Source organism: Chiloscyllium punctatum, chromosome 37 (assembly GCF_047496795.1).
Source record: "Chiloscyllium punctatum isolate Juve2018m chromosome 37, sChiPun1.3, whole genome shotgun sequence".
Taxonomy (NCBI): domain Eukaryota; kingdom Metazoa; phylum Chordata; class Chondrichthyes; order Orectolobiformes; family Hemiscylliidae; genus Chiloscyllium; species Chiloscyllium punctatum.
The window spans coordinates 6,398,956-6,419,423 of NC_092775.1; the positions used below are offsets into that span (position 1 = coordinate 6,398,956).

Here is a 20,468-nt window from a genome sequence, read left to right on the forward strand (position 1 = left end):
GAGAATATGGGAGTGAGAGAGAGTGAGAGTGTGGGAGAGGGAATGTGAAAGTGTGAAAGAGAGAGAATGTGAGAGAGAATATGGGAGTGAGAGAGAGTGAGAGTGTTGGAGAGAGAATGTGAAAGTGTGAAAGAGAGTGAGAATGTGAGAGAGAGAATATGGGAGTGAGAGAGAGTGAGAGTGTGGGAGAGGGAATGTGAAAGTGTGAAAGAGAGAGAATGTGAGAGAGAATATGGGAGTGAGAGTGTTGGAGAGAGAATGTGAAAGTGTGAAAGAGAGTGAGAATGTGAGAGAATGTGAGAGTGTTAGAAAAAAGTGAGAGTGTGAGAGAGACAGTGTGAGAGAGAATGAGAGTGTGTGAGAGAGTGTGAGAGAGAAAATGTGAGAGAGTGAGAGTGTGAGAGTTTTAGAGTAGTCTCTGTCACAGCAAAGCTAAAATCTAAATGCCATTTTGTTTCTCTTTTAAGATTAAAATTCAACTGACTGTGAAATAAAAAAACTGTTATAAAATAATGAGGAAGTTTCATTCTAAATATTAACAATTCTAAACTGTCCAGTGATATCCTTCCCTCCCCACCAGAGCTTTTCTACCTTTAACATTTGGCGTTCTGATCAGAGGTTTCACTGTGATTGTATTGTCTCCAAATTGAATGTCTGCACCCACAGTTTGAGTTATGAAGCCTGGTACAAGGGTCAGATTCAGCTGCACTGGTGTCTCTGCTGCTTCTCTAGTTTGGTCTATATGTGGGCCAACAAGGTGCTGGAAGGTTACTTTGGGAAATCTCCCTTTCAACAAAGTGCCAAAGCAGCAACTTGCTGGAGAATTTAATAACACAGGCTTCAGACTCAGTAAGGGCTTGCTGCTGAGGAAAGGCTATCAACATCATCAAAGACCAATTGCATCCTGGTAATAACCTCTTACAACCTCTTCCGTCAGACTGAAGATTCAGAAGCCTGAACACAGTCACCAGCAGGCTCGGGAACAGCTTCCTCCCAGCCATTATTAGAGTGATGAATGGACTCTCTGTTCTCAAGTAATGCTGACCTTGCTAAGGTTCATCTCCCTAAGCACACGCCCTGTGCAATGTTACCTGTGTGCTTCTGTCTAAGTTTTTTTTGATCTGTACATCCTTGCTCACTATGATCTGCCTGTACTGCTGGTAAACAAAGCTTTTTACTGTATTTTTCGGTACATGTGACAATAAATTAATCAAGCTGGACTTGTACAGGCTCCTTCCAAATGTCATTAGGGAGTTGGAGCTTCAGATTAAAAGAAAGAAAGAAAAGCTCATAGGATGTCCCAAAGTGTTTCACAGTCAACGTACACACAGCACGGACTGGTTTACTTTGACCTGAGAGTGTGTCAGGATTTTGATTTGTTGTTTTAGCTGAAAGAAGGAACAGCTAATAATGAGGCACTTCCACAATGATGTTCTGGGTGTGTCAGGGCCTAATTTTTATTTCTCTTTAACTTCCCAACCTTCTTACTACCTAACGTTTCAAGAGGCTGTTGAGAAATCCATGGGATGTACTCTGTGAAGGTTTTGAGACGAAGAGTGCCATCTACAGAGACACAGTTGTTACCCAACTTAAATACCGGCACTATTTTCAATAGCTGTTGAGATGTAATCTATTCCCTGTATCTATTTGTATTGTGTCAGCCAGTAATCTGTGAGTTTAACATCTGGGAATATTACTGCAATGCCTGTTACTTTCTGTAGTGCCTAGGAATAGACCAATGTAAGGCTCTGACCAGACTGCATTTGGAATATTGTATCTAAAAAAGAATTTGTTGACCTTGGAGGGAGTCCAGACGAGATTTACAAGAATGGTCCTGGAGATGAAGGGCATGTCGTATGAGGAGAAAGCGAGGAGTGCAGATGCTAAGATCAGAGTTGACAGTGTGGTGCTGGAAAAGTACAGCAGGTCAGGCAGCATCCGAGGAGCAGGAGAATCGACGTTTCAGGCATAAGCCCTTCATCAGGAATTACATATGAGGGTGATATGAGGAGCCTGGGCCTGTACTCAATGAGTCTAGAAGGATGGTGGGGGTGAGGGGTGGGGGTTGGGTGGGGGAGGTGGGTGGAATCTGATTGAAATTTACAGAATACTGAGAGGATAGAGTGGACATGGAGAAGATGTTTCCACAAGTAGGAGACGCTAGGACCTGAGGGCACAACCTCAGAGTGAAGGGATGACCCTTTAGAACTGAGATGAGGAACAATTCCTTCAGCCAGAGGGTGGGGAATCTGTGGAACTCAATGCCACAGAGGGTCTTGGGCATCAAGCCGTTGAGTATATTTAAGACAGAGATGGATAGGTTCTTGATTAGTAAGGGGATCAAGGGTTACAGAGGGAAGGCAGGAGAATGGAATTGAGAAACATATCAAACCTGATCGGATAGTCGAGCAGACTCAATGGGCCGAATGGCCTCATTCTGTTCCTATACCATGTAAGAGTCCCTGGGATTTCACATTTTGTCTATTTCTAAAAGATGTTACTTAACTCATCCCATTCAGCCAGTCCTGAAGAAGGGTTACACCTGAAACGTCGACTTCTGCACCTCCTAATGCTGCCTGGCTTGCTGTGTTCTTTCAGCCTTCTACCTGTCTATTTTGGATTCCAGCATCTGCAATTTTTTTGTCTTTAACATAAATCTGGCAGTCTGCTCTGGCATCATAACAATGTCCTGAACCCCTGTCAGTGTCAGTACACAGGGCAAAAAGTGTCAGTGGGAAGAAAAGACAAATGGAGAAATATTACAAGTACACAAAATCTCGTTCATCTGTCATTCCCATCCCTGGTGTTCCCAAGAAATTCTGATGCTTCTTGTCCTCTAACAAATTAACGTTTGTCCTTGAATCACCACAGAGTTTCCTCATGCTTTTCACTGCAACCTTCTCCAGCCGAAAAGCTCCCTCTGTACACTGCGACCTTGGCATCTGGTCTGCTCCACTTTCCCATTATCCCAAGTACTATAGACAGCCAGCTCTCCCCTCTCTTCAGCATGCTCACTAACTTAGACCCACCTTTCACCTTTCATGTCCTTTATCACTTGCTGCCCAGTTATTTATTCAGCCAGTCTTTGGCTCAACTCAGCTGATTTCTCCTTGTTTTAGTTTGGAGATACTGTTCTCCATTTACTTCCATTTCTGAAGTCCCTTGGGATGTGTTTTATAAAGATGAAAGGTCCTATATAAATGTGAGCTATTGAAACATTTGAATCTGGTGACACAGGCCATCAATTCAATGTAGGTTTCTTGCTAGAGCAACCCCAAATCACTTCTATTGCTCCAGTATATGCCCATTGACTTTATCCAGTTGTGTTCTGGGGCAAAAGAGGAAGGGGAAAATAGTGAGAAATGCAGGGATGGATTGATCCTGCGTGAAAGGGTAAAACTATTCCTTCCAACCGAAAATTCTTTACACAATTGTCTGGGCTAGGAATTCAAGCCAATTGGAATCTATTACTTTCAGGGGTTCCACTTCCTTATCAAAATTATAGTGAACATTTTAATTAAAAAAGGATGTATCTGTTTCTAATATCATAAGCATATGTACATTGCTTAAATGTGTTTAAAATCCCCATTAATATTCAGAACTAGTCGCTAACAATCTTTGCAAAACTTGTCCTGAAGCTTCTGAATTGAATTAGTTCTGAGCAGGAGATCCTCTGGAGTTAATTTTTGAAACCATCTTCAGTTTTGGCCATCTCATGCAAATTTCTCAGAGCAGAGATTCCCCACTGAGCCCCTCCTCAGCTCTAACTGATCAAATCTAACCAGTGTCCAGGCCAGTCTTTCTCTCTCTTTCTGGCCGAAAAGAAAGGGTTTGTTGTCTGAGCTCCCTGGGGAGCACCGTGTACTGGCCGTTGTCAGAAGTCCCCAGGCCTGATCATCATGGTGGTCGCCTGCAGTGAGTAACTGGGACCTCGGAAGTAATGCCACTTGATGCCATTGAGTTTTCGGATGTTGTTTCCGACTGTGTAGTACATCCCATTCAAATTGGACAATCCACAGGCATCAAACCACCAACCTGCAAGGAGAGAGTCACAGAGGATCAGTGGTTACTGGAGCATCTCCATGTTAGATAAATACAGTAGAGCTAATATAAAGAACAACCGACATTTTGAGTCAATTTCTCCTTATTTTAGGAGAAATTTGCATTTATATTGCTCCTTTACCATTTTTAAAAGCCCCAAGACACTTCACAAGAATAGAGTCATCGAGTCATAGAGATGTACAGCCCCTTCAGTCCAACTTGTCCATGCCGACCAGATATCATAATCTAACCTAGTCCCACTTGCCAGCACTTGGCCCATATCCCTCTAAACCCTTCCTTTTCATATACTCATCCAACTGTGTTTTAAATGCTGTAATTGTACCAGTCTCCACCACTTCATTCCATACACGTATCACCCTCTGTGTGAAAAAGTTGCACCTCATATCCCTTTTCTGTCCTGCCCCTCTCACTCTAAACCTATGCCCTCTAGTTCTGGACTCCCCCACCCCAGGGAAAGGACTCTGTCTATTTATCCTATTCATGCCCCTCATGATTCTATAGGTCACCCCTCAGCCTCCGACGCTCCAGGGAAAACAGCCCCAGCCTATTCAGCCTCTCCCTGTAGCTCAAATCCTCCAACTTTGGCAACATCTTTGCAAATCTTTTCTGAACCCTTTCAAGCTTCACATCATTCTTCCGATAGGAGGGAGACCAGAACTGAACGCAATATTCCAACAGTGGCCTAACCAATGTTGAGTCACACAGTCACACAGCACGGAAGCAGACCCTTCGGTCCAACCAGTCCATGCCCACCATCATCCTAAACTAAACTAGTCCCAACTGCCTGCAGTAGGCCCACATCCCTCCAAACGTTTCTTTTTTGTGTACGTCTCGAAATGTCTTTTAAACTTTGTAACCATACAGGCATCCACCATTTTCTGTGCAAGTTCATTCCACACACGAACTACTCTGTCAAAATTGCTCCTCCTGTCTTTTTAAAATCTTTCTCCTCACCTTAAAAATATGCCCTCCTGTCTTGAAATCCCTTACCCTAGGGAAAAGACACCTGCCATTCAGCTTATCTGTACCCCTCATGATTTTATACACCTCTATAAGGTCAGCCCTTGACCTCCTACACTCCAGTGAAAATCGTCTCAGCTCTCCTTATAACTCAAACCCTCCATTCCCAGCAACATCCTGGTAAATCTCTTCTGAGTCCTTTTCAGCTTAATAACATCCTTTCCATAATCAGGAGACCCTGAACGCAGTATTCCAGAAGAGGCCTCATCAATGTCCTGTACGACCTCAATATAACATCCCAACTCCTATACTCAAATGTCTGAGCAATAAACACCTTCTTAACTACCAGATCTGTAAGTGATGCAAACTTCAAAGAATTATGTACCTGAAGACCTAGGTCTCTCTGTTCGACAACACCACCCAAGGCCCTACATGTAATTGTATAAGTCATGTCCTTATTTGTTTAACCTTGCATCAATCTAAATTAAACTCCATCTGCCACTTTTCAGCCCAATGACTCAACTGATCAAGACCTTTCTGTAACCTTAGATAACCAAACAGGCGGATGAAGGTAAAGCAGTTAATGTGGTGTCTATGGATTTCAATAAGGTGTTTGATAAGATACCCCATGGTAGGCTATTGCACAAAATATGGAGACATGGGATTGAGGGTGATTTAGCAGTTTGGATCAGTAATTGGCTTGCTGAAAGAAGACAGAGAGTAGTGGTTGATGGGAAATGTTCATCCTGGAGTTCAGTTACTAGTGGGGTACCGCAAGGATCTGTTTTGGGTCCACTGCTGTTTGTCATTTTTATAAACGACCTGGATGAGGGCGTAGAAGGGTGGGTTAGTAAATTTGCAGACGACACTAAGGTCGGTGGAGTTGTGAATAGTGACAAAGGATGTTGTAGGTTACAGAGGGACATAGATAAGCTGCAGAGCTGGGCTGAGAGGTGGCAAATGGAGTTTAATGCGGAAAAGTGTGAGGTGATTCACTTTGGAAGGAGCAACAGAATACCAAGTACTGGGCTAATGGTAAGATTCTTGGTAGTGTAGATGAGCAGAGAGATCTCGGTGTCCATGTACACAGATCTTTGAAAGTTGCCACCCAGGTTGATAGGGTTGTTAAGAAGGCATATGGTGTGTTAGCTTTTATTGGTAGAGGGATTGAATTTCGGAACCATGAGGTCATGCTGCAGCTGTACAAAACTCTGGTGTGGCCACAGGTGGGAGTATTGCGTATAGTGCTGGTCACTGCATTATAGGAAGGATGAGGAAGCTTTGGAAAGGGTTCAGAGGGGATTTACTAGGATGTTGTCTGGTATGGAACGAAGGTCTTATGAGGAAAGGCTGAGGGACTTGAGGCTGTTTTCATTAAAGAGAAGAAGGTTAAGAGATATCTTAATTGAGATATATAAGATAATCAGAAGGTTAGATAGGGTGGACAGTGAGAGGCTTTTTCTGAGGATGGTGATGGCTAGCATGAGGGGATATAGCTTTAAATTGAGGGGTGATAGATATAGGACAGATGTCAGAGGTAGTTTCTTTACTCAGAGAGTAGTAGGGGCGTGGAACACACTGCCTGCAACAGTTGTAGATTTGCCAACTTTACAGGTATTGAAATGGTCATTGGATAGGCATATGGATGAGAATGGAATAGTATAGGCTAGACTGGTTTCACAGGTTGGCGCAACATTGAGGACCGAAGGGCCAGTACTGCGCTGTAATGTTCTATATTCTATAACCTTCTTCACTGCCCACTCCATCACCAATCTTGGTGTCATCTGCAGACTTACTGCAGGCCTTCTAAAGTCTTCTGCAGTTGTCAGAAACAAGTGGATGTCACTTCACATAAAGTGATTAGACTAGTAATGAAGACAAAGTTTGGGAGAAGATTTGTAGCTCGTGTGCTCGTTGTTGTGGTTCTGTTCGCCGAGCTGGGAATTTGTCTTGCAAACGTTTCGTCCCCTGTCTAGGTGACATCCTCAGTGCTTGGGACTCTCCTGTGAAGCGCTTCTGTGATGTTTCCTCCAGCATTTATAGTGGCCTGTCTCTGCCGCTTCCGGTTGTCAGTTCCAGCTGTCCGCTGTAGTGGCCGGTATATTGGGTCTCATTCGATGTAACGACACTGTTCACCTCTATCTACAAAACCCTAGCCAGAGAAACAATAGCCAACCTGCTGGACAGACATAACAGACAACAAGACATTGAACCTATCAACAAAGACGGCATACTTAAACTACTAGACTTGTGCCTCACAACACAATTCACATTCAACAACCAGATATACGAACAAATCAACGGAACACCCATGGGCTCACCGATCTCTGGACTCATAGCAGAAGCAGTAATGCAAAAGTGAGAACAAACAGTCTTACCGCAAATTCAACCCAAACTCTGGGTCAGATATGTAGATGACACCTTTGTAATCATTAAAAAAACAGAAATAGAGAACACACACCAGATCATCAACGCCACACTCACAGGAATCCGATTCACTAGAGAGGAAGAAAAGGACAACCAACTCCCATCCCTAGACGTGATGGTATAGAGAACACCGAACGGAGAATTCACCACAAAGGTATACAGGAAAGCCCCACACACAGACCAAGTCCTAAACTATGAAAGCAACCACCCCAACACACACAAAAGAAGTTGCATCAGGACACTGTTCAAAAGGGCCACAACACACTGTAGTACACCAGAACTGCAAAAAGAGGAAGAGGAACACCTATACAAGGTATTCGCCAAAAACGGATACCCTCGCAATTTCATCAACAGATGCCTAAGGGAAAGACAACGGAACAAGGACATGCCGCAACCCAAAGGACTAGCCACACTACCATACATCAGGAGCATTTCTGAACTGACAGCCAGACTACTGCGACCACTAGGACTCATAACAGCACACAAACCAACAGCCACGCTCAGACAACAACTCACCAAAACGAAGGACCCGATACCCAACATGAGCAAAACCAATGTAGTGTACAAAGTCCCATGCAAGGACTGCACAAAACACTACATCGGACAAACAGGAAGACAGCTAACGATCCGTATCCATGAACACCAACTAGCCACGAAACGACACGACCAGCTATCCTTAGTAGCCACACACGCAGAAGACAAGCAACATGAATTCGACTGGGACAACACTACGATTATAGGGCAAGCCAAACAGAGAACAGCCAGGGAATTCCTAGAGGCATGGCACTCATCCACAGACTCTATCAACAAACACATCGACCTGGACCCAATATACCGGCCACTACAGTGGACAGCTGGAACTGACAACCGGAAGCGGCAGAGACAGGCCACTATAAATGCCGGAGGAAACAGCACAGAAGCGCTTCACAGGAGGCTCCCAAGCACTGAGGATGTCACCTAGACAGGGGACGAAATGCTTGCAAGACAAATTCCCAGCTCGGCGAACAAAACCGTAGTAATGAAGACCTTGGTTAAAAAGCTTTATGGAGTGTCTTACAGGAAGCAGAACAGGAGATGTTTAGGGAGAGGATTTCAGAGATTATGAATTTGGCAGCAGAAAGCACAGCATCAGTGGTGGAGTGATGCTAATTGAAGTTGTGTAAGAGGTCCCATTGGAGGAGGGTGGAGGTCTCAGACGGTTCAGGTCAGAGGAATTTGAATGCATCGCTATGGCAACATTGAGGCATTGCTGGACTGGAGCCAATGTGGCTCAGGGAGCACATCTGGTAATATCTGGTTTGGGCTGGCATTTGGAAAATAACCACTAATATTGCTTAAACTTGTTGTAAAAACCATAGGCTCATTGCTATCCTTTAAGAAACGAGGAAACTCAATGCTCTGAGGCAGATGATGTGACCTCAATCTAAGTATGGGACTCCCAATTCTCATCCACCTTCATAAATACCACAGCAGCAGCTTTGACACTACGATGCATCTGGTAAAAACAATGACTGCAGATGCTGGAAACCAGATTCTGGATTAGTGGTGCTGGAAGAGCACAGCAGTTCAGGCAGCATCCAAGGAGCTTCGAAATCGACGTTTCGGGCAAAAGCCCTTCATCAGGAATAAAGGCAGAGAGCCTAAAGCGTGGAGAGATAAGCTAGAGGAGGGTGGGGAGAAAGTAGCATAAAGTACAATGGGTGAGTGGGGGAGGGGATGAAGGTGATAGGTCAGGGAGGAGAGGGTGGAGTGGATAGGTGGAAAAGGAGATAGGCAGGTAGGACAAGTTCGGACAAGTCATGGGGACAGTGCTGAGCTGGAAGTTTGGAACTAGGGTGAGGTGGAAGAAGGGGAAATGAGGATACTGTTGAAGTCCACATTGATGCCCTGGGGTTGAAGTGTTCCAAGGCAGAAGATGAGGCATTCTTCCTCCAGGCGTCTGGTGGTGAGGGAGCGGCGGTGAAGGAGGCCCAGGACCTCCATGTCCTCGGCAGAGTGGGAGGGGGAGTTGAAATGTTGGGCCATGGGATGGTGTGGTTGATTGGCGCGGGTGTCCCGGAGATGTTCCCTAAAGCGCTCTGCTAGGAGGCGCCCAGTCTCCCCAATTTAGCGGAGACCGCATCGGGAGCAACGGATACAATAAATGATATTAGTGGATGTGCAAGTAAAACTTTGATGGATGTGGAAGGCTCCTTTAGCGCCTTGGATAGAGGTGAGGGAGGAGGTGTGGGCGCAGGTTTTACAGTTCCTGCGGTTGCAGGGGAAAGTGCCAGGATGGGAGGGTGGGTTGTAGGGGGGCTTGGACCTGAGTTCAACTAAAAGATTCATCCCCACTATTCATGTGTCAACTTTGCCAGCATTACCCACATTCTGTGAGCAGAGTGAACACCTCAGTGCAGCCTCTCAATGTATGTGAACCTGACCCAGCCCAGCAAGGTCAAACCTGTGACCTCCAGCACATACATGGACAAGGACAGCAGGTCAATGGGAACACCACCCCTTTGCAAGTTCCCCTCCAAGTCACTTACCATCCCCTGACTTAGAAATGTACTGCTGTTTCTTCATTGTCATATTCATAGAGGTCTACAGCTGATCAAAAACAACCACCTAACTATTCTAATCCCATTTCCCAACACCTGACCCATAGCTTTGTATGTCTTGACATTGCAAGTTCCTATAGAATCTCTACAGTGTGGAAACAGGCCATTCAGCCCAACAAGTCCACAGCAACTCTCCGAACAGTATTCCATCCAGACTCACCCTGCTATCTATCCCTGTAACCCTACATTTCCCAAGTCTATTCCACCTAACCTACATATCACTAGACACTGTGGACAATTTAACGTGGCCAATCCACCTAACCTGCACATTTTTGTGGGAGGAAACTGGAGCACCCAGAGGAAACCCATGCAGACACGAAGAGAAAGTGCAAACTCCACACAGATAGTCGCCCGAGTCTGGAATTGGGACCGTGGCACCGTGAGGGAGCAGTGCTAACCACTGAGCCACCGTGCCGCCCCATATCTAAATTATATCTACGTCTACATCTATATCTATATCTATATCTCATACTTCCTAAACATAATGAGGGTTTTTGCCCCTATCACCCTAACAAACAGTGAGTTCCAGATTCCCCCACCTTATGGGTGAAAGAAAATTTCCTCAAATCCCGGATGTAGGCTTGCTCACTAAACTGGAAGATTCATTTTCAGATGTTTTGTCACCATACTAGGTAACATCATTAGTGAGCCTCTGACTGAAGCTCATCCGGAGGCTCCCTGATGATGTTACCTAGTATGGTGACGAAACATCTGAAAATGAACCTTCCAGCTGAGTGACCAAACCTACATCTAGAACCTCAACCTGAGCTACAAATCTTCTGAAAACTCACTGCCTCAAATCCCATTTAAACCTCCTGCCCCTTTCCCTTAAATCTATGCCCCTGGTCATTGATCCGTCCACCAAGGGGAACACTTCCTGCCTGTCTATCCTGTCTATGCCCCTCATAATGTTATACATCTCAATCAAGTCTTCCTCAGTCTTCTCTGCTCTAAGTCTATCCAATCTTCCTTCATAACTAAAATTCTCCAGCCCAGGCAACATCCTGGCAAATGTACTCTGTACCTTCTCCAGTGTTATCACATCCTCCTATATTATAGATCCCATAATATATGGGGGCTGGGTCAAAATCCCAGAACTCTCTCTCTAGTGGGAGCAGCTTAGCACATGGACAGTTCCTTTGGAGAACGTGGGTCTTTTGAACATAGGATTCAGCAAGGCAGGGGGGTGGAATGCTGGATTGTCTGAGGTGCTGTTTTCAGGTGAGATGTAAAACCAGCATAAGGCCTTCATCAGGAATGTGTTGATGGGTCGGGGGGAGGTGGTGCATGGGGCTGGGAAGGCAATGGGAAGATGCAAGCCAGGGGGTAATGGTGATAGGTCAGAGGGGAGGGTGGAGCGGTTAGATGACAGTTCAAGAGGGCAGTACCGTGTGGGAGGGTTGGATCTGGGCTGAGGTGGGGGGAGGGGAGATAAGGAGCTGGTCTACTTCAGGACGTGGCTGGAGAGCTCCAGGGCAGAGGAAATGACCTGGGGGTGTGCAGTGAGAGAGAGAGAGAGAGAGAGAGAGACATCTACTCTTGCTCCTCGGATGCTGCCTGACCTACTGTGCTTTTCCAGTATCACACTTTTTAAACAGGCGAGTACTGATGTCCGAGCCAATATTTATCCCAGGACAATGTCCCTGTAACAGGTGATCGATCATTTTCCCATTGTGGGATCCTGTAGCTAGCTGATTGGTTGCCGTAACCTCTATCACTGCAACAGTGACAAGGTTACCTCTGTGGTTTCAAAAGCACTTCCCAAGGGAGGGTGTGAATGACGCTAACTAAATGCAAGACCATTCCTCCCTCTTACTTAAGGGCCATCAGGAACAGTCAATAAATACCAGCATCTCCCAGAGACTCCCGTCTCCCAATTAATAATGAAAGCAGAAACATCTGCTATTCAGGCCTCAGTGTGAGGCAGGACAGTGACAGTCAATTCATGAGAAGGGGTCAATTCAAAGCAATGTGACAGAAGTATTTAAAATGATGATGATTTAGAGACAGCTGCAGTTGGTGGGGGGTATGCCGGGGTGTCTGGGGGTGCGGGGGAATGTTCTAAATGTACAGCCTGTTAGTCTGTTCGATGAATGCTGTCACATTGACTAACTCTCCTGTCTACACTCATTAAGTGCTGCAAGCTCTGTGAAACATTAGCTCTCCCATGGTTATATTTGCCACTTCGTTCCCTTTACTCGTGACCTTTGTACCCTGTTTGCATGAAATCTTTCCCACATTTCAAATATAATTCCTTTGGGAAATGAACCTTCCCTTGTCAGCCCTGCAATGGTTTTACTGAGAGTAATGTGCTGCATGGCCTCAGCTGGTGAGGTCGTGAGTTGTCAGGTTCTGAGGGAGTAGCAGAGATTCATTGCACTATAATAGAAAGTAAGAGAAAGGTTTATGGTGCATTTACAGAACAGCAGCAAGCCATTTGACCTTACAGGCCATGCTGAATTTCCATTTACATTACACCTTTGGTCATCCCATCGTACTCACAACCAATAAATTTCATTTGAAATGTAGTTTTAAAAAATTTATTTCTGGGACCTGAGTATTGCTGGCTGGGTCCAGTATGTATTGCCTGTCCCTAGTTGCCCTTGAGAAGGTGGGGATGAGCCACCTTCATGAATCGCTAAAGCCCGCGTGTTGTAGGTTGACCCACAATGCCCGTAGGGAGGGAGTTCCAGGAGTTTGACCAAGTGACACTGAAGAAATGGCGATATATTTCCAAGTCAGGATGATGAGTGGCTCGGAGCAAGGGGATGGTGTTCCCATGTATCTGCTGCCCTTGCCCTTCTAGATGGAAGTGGCTTTGGAAGGTGTTGTCTGAGGAATTTTGCTGAATTTCTGTGGTGCACCTTGTAGATAGCACACACTGCTGCTACTGAGCATTGGGGGTGGAGGGAGTGGATGTTTGTGAGTGTGATGCCAATCAAGCGGCTGCTTTGTCCTGGATGGTGTGGAGCTTCTTGAGTGTTGTTGGAGCTGCCCCCATCCAGGGCAAGTGGGGAGTATTCCATCTCACTCCTGAAATCAATGACGGTTGCACCACTGAATTTCAGGGATGATTAGAATTTCCCTTGTTAGTGATGGTCATAGCCTGGCATTTGTGTGGGATGAATGTCACTTCTCAGCCCAAGCCTGGATTTTGTACAGATCTTATAGTCACAGAGGGAACATGCAGGGTTGATGTTCCATGGGTTGCATGGCACAGTGGCTAGCACTGCTGCTGCCTCACAGTGCCAGGGACCTGGATTCAATTCCCACCTTGGGTGACTGTCTGTGTGGAGTTTGCACATTCTGCGTGGGCTTCCTCCCAAAATACAAAAAGATGTGCAGGCCAGGTGATTTGGCCGTGCTAAATTGCTCATAGTGTTAGGTGCATTAGTCACAATAAGCTGTAGTCAATAAGTAGGAGCCTTACATGGGTATTCTTGCTACCCAGCTGGTTTAAGGATGAGTATAGGACCAGGGAGATGGTATCTGCTGTGGAGCTGTTGTGCTGGTCAGTGGATTGCAAAGAATCATGACAGTTTAGTCGTCTGGAGTTGATGTGAGCCATGACCAACCTCACGAAGCACTTCCCAATGACTCCCACAAGCAATGTGGAAATGACATTCATCGGTATTGGTTGAGAGATAAATATCCTAAATATCACCTCCACCATCTAGAAGGAGAAGGGCAGCAGATAGAGTGGAGCGTCACCCCTTTCAAGTTACCCTCCGAACCATTCATCATCCGGACTTGGAAATATGTTGTTGTTCCTTCACTGTCACTGGGTCAAAATCTTGGAATTCCCCCCCTGACGACATTGTGGGTCTACCTACAGCACATTGACTGCAGTGGTTCAAAAAGGCAGCTCACCCCCACCTTCTCGAAGCTCAGCCAGCGATACCCAAATCCTATGACTGATTAAAAAAAACTAGGTAAAAATAATGACTGCAGATGCTGGAAACCAGATTCTGGATTAGTGGTGCTGGAAGAGCACAGCAGTTCAGGCAGCATCCAAAGAGCAGCAAAATCAACGTTTCGGGCAAAAGCCCTTCATTAGGAATACAGGCAGAGAGCCTGAAGCGTGGAGAGATAAGCTAGAGGCGGGTGGGGGTGGGGAGAAAGGAGCATGGAGTACAATAGGTGAGTGGGGGAGGGGATGAAGGTGATAGGTCAGGGAGGAGGGAGGAGTGGATAGGTGGAAAAGAAGATAGGCAGGTAGGACAAGACATGGGGACAGTGCTGAGCTGGAAGTTTGGAACTAGGGTGAGGTGGGGGAGGGGAAATGAGGAAACTGTTGAAGTCCACATTGATGCCCTGGGGTTGAAGTGTTCCGAGGCAGAAGATGAGGCATTCTTCCTCCAGGCGTCTGGTGGTGAGGGAGCAGCGGTGAAGGAGGCCCAGGACCTCCATGTCCTCGGCAGAGTGGGAGGGGAAGTTGAAATGTTGGGCCACAGGGCGGTGTGGATGATTGGTGCGGGTGTCCCGGAGATGTTCCCTAAAGCGCTCTGCTAGGAGGCGCCCAGTCTCCCCAGTGTAGAGGAGACCGCATCGGGAGCAACGGATACAATAAATAATATTAGTGGATGTGCAGGTAAAACTTTGATGGATGTGGAAGGCTCCTTTAGGGCCTTGGATGGAGGTGAGGGAGGAGGTGTGGGCACAGGTTTTACAGTTCCTGCGGTGGCAGGGGAAAGTGCCAGGATGGGAGGTGGGCTGTAGGGGGGGCGTGGACCTGACCAGGTAGTCACGGAGGGAACGGTCTTTCCGGAAGTCGGAAAGGGGTGGAGAGGGAAATATGCCCCTGGTGGGGGTTTGTTTGGAGGTGGTGGAAATGTTGGCAGATGATTTGGTTTATGCGAAGGTTTGTAGGGTGGAAGGTGAGCACCAGGGGCGTTCTGTCCTTGTTACAGTTGGAGGGGTGGGGTCTGAGGGCAGAGGTGCGGGATGTGGACGAGATGCGTTGGAGGGCATCTTTAACCACGTGGGAAGGGAAATTGCGGTCTCTAAAGAAGGAGGCCATCTGGTGTGTTCTGTGGTGGAACTGGTCCTCCTGGGAGCAGGTACGGCGGAGGCGGAGGAATTGGGAATACAGGATGGCATTTTTGCAAGAGATAGGGTGGGAAGAGGTGTAATCCAGAAAGCTGTGGGAGTCGGTGGGTTTGTAAAAAATGTCAGTGTCAAATCATTCATCATTAATGGAGATGGAGAGGTCCAGGAAGGGTAGGGAGGTGTCAGAGATGGTCCAGGTAAATTTAAGGTCAGGGTGGAATGTGTTGTTGAAGTTGATGAATTGCTCAACCTCCTCACGGGAGCACAAGGTGGCGCCAATGCAGTCATCAATGTAGCGGAGGAAGAGGTGGGGAGTGGTGCCGGTGTAATTACGGAAGATTGACTGTTCGACGTAGCCAACAAAGAGACAGGCATAGCTGGGGCCCATACGTGTGCCCATGGCTACCCCTTTTGGTCTGGAGGAAGTGGGAGGATTCGAAGGAGAAATTGTTAAGGGTGAGGACCAGTTTGGCCAAACGAATGAGAGTGTCGGTGGAAGGGTACTGTTGGGGACGTTGGGAGAGGAAAAAACAGAGTGCTTGGAGGCCCTGGTCATGGCGGATGGAGATGTAGAGGGATTGGATACCAATTGTGAAGATGAGGCGTTGGGGGCTGGGGAAACGGAAGTCTTGGAGGAGGTGGAGGGCGTGGGTGGTGTCTCGAACGTATGTGGGGAGTTCCTGGACTAGGGGAGATAGGACAGTGTTGAGGTAGGTAGAGATGAGTTCAGTGGGGTGGAGCATGCTGAGACAATGGGTCGGCCAGGATGGTCAGGCTTGTGGATCTTGGGAAGGAGGTAGAACCGGGCAGTGCGGGGTTCCCGGACTATGAGGTTGGAAGCTGTGGGTGGGAGATCTCCTGAGGTGATGAGGTTCTGTATGGTCTGGGAGATGATGGTTTGGTGTTGGGGGGTGAGGTCATGGTTGAGGGGGCGGTAGGAAGAGGTGTAGAGGTCAGTGCACCAGACTACCACTGCGCCCCCTTTATCCGCTGGCTTGATGGTGAGGTTGGGATTGGAGCAGAGGGATTGGAGGGCTGTGCGTTGTGATGGTGAGAGGTTGGAGTGGGGGAGGGAGGTAGACAGGGTGAGGCGGTTAATGTCCCGGTGGCAGTTGGAAATGAAGTGGTCGAGGCAGGTAATAGGCCAGCACGGGGTCTCTGGGTGGATGAAGTGTGTTGGAGATGGGCGAAGGGGTCCTCGGAAGGGGGCGGGAATCCTGATTGTGAAAGTAAGCTCGGAGGTGGAGGCGATGGAAGAATTGTTCGACATCACGGCCTGTATTAAATTCATTGATGCATGGACGGAGGGGGATAAAGATGAGTCCTTTGCTGAGGACTGATCATTCGTTCTCAGTGAGTGGGAGGTCTAGAGGGATGGTGAAAACTCGGCAGGGCTGGGAGGTGGTGTGGGTGTGGAGCTGGGAGTGGGGGCGGAGCCTGTAACTGGAGTGGGTGTGATGGTGGGGGGAATGGGGGTGGAGTCATGAGCAGGGGTAGTGTTCCCCTCAGGGTTCTAGGGGCTGTGAATGGTGACAGTGGGGTCTGTGGGGGGCGTGTCAGCAGAATGCAGGTGGGTGGCATTGGCGGGGGAGGAAGTGGTGGCAGACATGGCGGTAGGGGTGGCGGAAGTCACTGAGCGTGTGGCATCAGCGATGATGTGAGGGGCGGAAGTGATGTCACGTGTGGTGTATGAGGAATTGTGAGGGGCGGAAGTGGTGATTAAAAAAGAAACCATGTGCATCCCCTGTTCCATCAGTGGAACTGGGAATATTATCGGAAGTGGAAATTTTGGCTGTGGAACTGGGATTCTGTGGGTTATGCCATTGTTAGGGAGAAGACCAACCCACTTCCTTCCCACAAAGATATTCCTGGGGAGTACGTACGATTGAAGGCCTTCCAAAAATCTCTTTGTTCTAATCTTAAATATGAAAGACAAAATGCTGCTCAGTAGCGGTAAAGGCCATGTGAATAGTGATTGCACTCTTGCCTCTTACCCCCTGTTAACATCAGGGCACACTTGCAGTGGCAGTTGTCATGGTCTGCATCTCTGGTGCTGAAACTTGCCCCATGAAGAGCCAGGCTGCTCTGGCGACCTGCTGTTCCACTGTATCCTTTCAGGAAAAGCCTGTCGGAGAGACAGCAGAATGAGTCACTAGAATGATTTTTTTTATGCCGTTGTGTATCAGCTCTTCAGCCACAGTGGGTATCCCCTTCCGAGGCTACACCCTCCTTCAGCCAACATAGGCCATGTCTGCATCCTGACCAAGGGGCAGGTGGAAAATGCCTTTTGGAAAGAGCCAAACTATAATTCTGTGGGAGCCTTCATTCACAAAGACCACCAAACACTTTTCAAACACAATCAGTCAAAACTGGCACCAACCTTTCAAAGGAGCAAAAGCTGTTCTTGCTGTGACCCAGTCTATGGGCAAAGAGAGAGGCCAAACAGAGTTGGCAAACTCTGGCTGCCTGGAGGGGACTGAGAGGGAAGGTAAGGGTGGGAAATGGAGGTAAGAGTAGGCCAGGGAGGGAAGAGATGGGGGTCTCTCTGGGGTGGAGGTGCAGTGGGGTAGGGGAGAGGAGGGGTGGGGACGAAGTGGCTGCGGTGGGGTTCAGGGAGTGTGTGTGGGAGCTGTGTTGGGCTGTGGTGGGATGGAGGGGAGGGGTCTGGTGGTAGGGAGGGGAGGGGTCTGGTGATTGGCATGGCATAGGGTGGGAGGGGTAGAGAGTTAGGATAGAGCGAGATGGGGAGGAGGTGGGTGTGGGGATTGATGTTGGGTGGGGAGGGGTGTGGTGTTTGGTGTGGGGTGGGGAGGGGTGCAGAACGAGCTGTGGTTGAGAGGGATGGGGAAGGGAGGGGTGCGGATGGACTGGGTGCAGTGCAGTTCAGGGAGGGAAGGATGGGAATTGTGGTGTGGGGGGGGGGGTGGGGGGTGGGGAGGATTTGCTGTTGAAGAGGCCTGTCTGGGGTATTTGAGACTTTGCCAATGGATTAGAATAAGACAAAAAACAAACTGCAGATGCTGGAATCCAAAGTAGACAGGCAGGAGGCTGGAAGAACACAGTAAGCCAGGCAGCATCGGGAGGTGGGGAAGTCGACGTTTCGGGTGTAACCCTTCTCCAATTCTGCCTGACTCGCTGAGTTCTTCCAGCCTCCTGCTTATTTACAATGGGTTACAATGATGCAGCAAACTTCCTCGAGCTGTGCCCAAACCCCACCTCAGCAGCTTCTACTCCCAACCTCCCCTTGAGCCATACACAACCAACCCCACCAACCACTGCTCCCTGCCCCCTCACCCCGCCCACTGCTCCAGGCCCCCTCACCCCGCCCACTGCCCCCTGCCCTCTCAACCCGCTCATTCCTCCCTGCCCCCTCATCCTACCCACTCCTTCCTGCCCCCTCACCCTGCCCACTTCTCCCTGCCCCCTCACCCCGCTCACTCCTCCCTGGCCCCTCACCCTGCCCACTCCTCCCTGCCCCCTCACCCTGCCCACTCCTCCCTGCCCCCTCAACCCGCTCATTCCTCCCTGCACCCTCACCCCGCCCATTCCTCCCTACCCCCTCACCCCACTCTCTCCCCCCTGCCCCCCACACTCCGCCCTCTCCTCCCTGCCCCCTCAACCCGCTCATTCCTCCCTGCACCCTCACCCCGCCCATTCCTCCCTACCCCCTCACCCCACTCTCTCCCCCCTACCCCCCACACTCAGCCCTCTCCTCCCTGGCCCCCTCACCCCGCTCACTCCTCCCTGCCCCCTCACCCCGCCCACTGCTCCCTGCTCCCTCACCCCGCTCACTCCCCCCTGCCACCCTCACGCCGAACACTCCTCCCTGCCTCCCTCACCTCGCCCACTCCTCCCTGCCCCCTCACACCACTCACTGCTCCCTGCCCTCCTCACCCCGCGCAGGCCTCCCTGCCCCCCTCACCCCACCCACTGCTCCCTGCCCCCTCACCCCGCTCACTCCTCCCTGCCCCCTCACCCTGCTCACTCCTCCAGGCCCCCTCACCCCGCACACTGCTCCCTGCCCCCCACACCCAATCCACTGCTTCATGCCCTCTCACGTCGCCCACTCCCCCCGCCCCCCTCACCCCACTCACTCCTCCCGGCCCCCTCACCCCGCCCACTCCCCCCTGCCCCCTCACCTCGCTCACTCCCCCCTGCCTCCTCTCCCCACTCACTCCCCTCTGACCTTTCACCCCGTTCACTCCTCCCTGCCCCCTCACCCCGCTCACTGATCCCTGCCCCCTCACCCCGCTCACTCCTCTCTGCCCCCTTACCCCGCTCACTCCCCTCTGCCCCCCTCACTCCGCTCACTCCCCCTGCCCCCTCACCCCGCCCCCTCCCCCTTGCTCCCCTCAACCCACCAAGTGCTCTCTGTCCCCTCACCCCGCCCACTCCTACCTGCCCTTCTCAACCCCCACTTCTCCCTGTCCCCCATACCCTGCCCACTCTTCTCTGCCCCCCTCAACCCCCCCTCTCCCCGCCCCCTCACCGTGCTCACTCGTCCCTGCCCCCTCACCCCGCCCACTCCTCCCTGCCCCCTCACCCCGCGCTCTCCTCCCTGCCCCCTCACCCCGCCCACTGCTCCCTGCCCCCTCACCCCACCCACTCTCCCCTGCCCCCTCAACCTCCACTTCCCCCTGCCCCCTCACCCCGCCCACTCCTCCCTGCCCCACTCAACCCCCACTCCTTCCTGCCCCCTCAACCCCCACTCCTCCCTCTGCCCTTAACCCCTACTCCTCCCTGCCCCCTCACCCCGCCCACTGCTCCCTGCCCCCTCACCCCGCCCACTCCTCCCTGCCCCCTCACCCCGCTCTCTCCTCCCTGCCCCCTCACCTCGCCCACTGCTCCCTGCCCCCTCACCCCACCCACTCTCCCCTGCCCCCTCAACCTCCACTTCCCCCTGCCCCCTCACCCCGCCCACTCCTCCCTGCCCCCCTCAACCCCCACTGCTCCCTGCCCCCCTCAACCCCCACTCCTCCCTGCCCCACTCAACCCCCACTCCTTCCTGCCCCCTCAACCCCCACTCCTCCCTATGCCCTCAACCCCCACTCCTCCCTGCCCCCATCAACCCCCCTTCCTCCCTGCCCCCTCATCCTACCCAATCCTCCCTGCCTCCTCAACCTTCACTCTTTCCTGCCCTCTCATCCGACCCACTCCTTCTTGCCCCCTTATCCCGTCCACTGCTCCATCTCGCCTCATCCCACCCACTCCTCTGTCCCTTTGCCCCCCCTTTTCCAACCCAACCCACTCACCCTTGCCCCACCCACTCCTCCCTTCATCCCACCCATTCCTCCCCTCACCCCACCCACTCCCCCTCACCCCCTCGTCCCACGGGCTCCCTCCAATTCTCCTCCCCCTGTAATGTGTTGC

At 50.0% G+C, this 20,468-nt stretch overlaps 1 protein-coding gene across 2 annotated transcripts in view; it reads right to left on the bottom strand.

Moving 5' to 3' along the window:
- Nucleotides 1-430: 430 nt before the first annotated feature.
- angpt4 (angiopoietin 4) overlaps nt 431-20,468 on the bottom strand; it is a 150,161-nt gene continuing 130,123 nt past the window's right edge. For both annotated transcript variants that reach the window (XM_072556170.1, XM_072556169.1), the window contains 2 exons: nt 17,093-17,223; nt 431-4,035 (listed from right to left, as the gene is read on the bottom strand). In XM_072556170.1, coding sequence (XP_072412271.1) covers nt 3,875-4,035; nt 17,093-17,223 — 292 coding nt within the window. In that variant the 3' untranslated portion in view covers nt 431-3,874. The remainder of the gene's footprint in view (nt 4,036-17,092; nt 17,224-20,468) is intronic.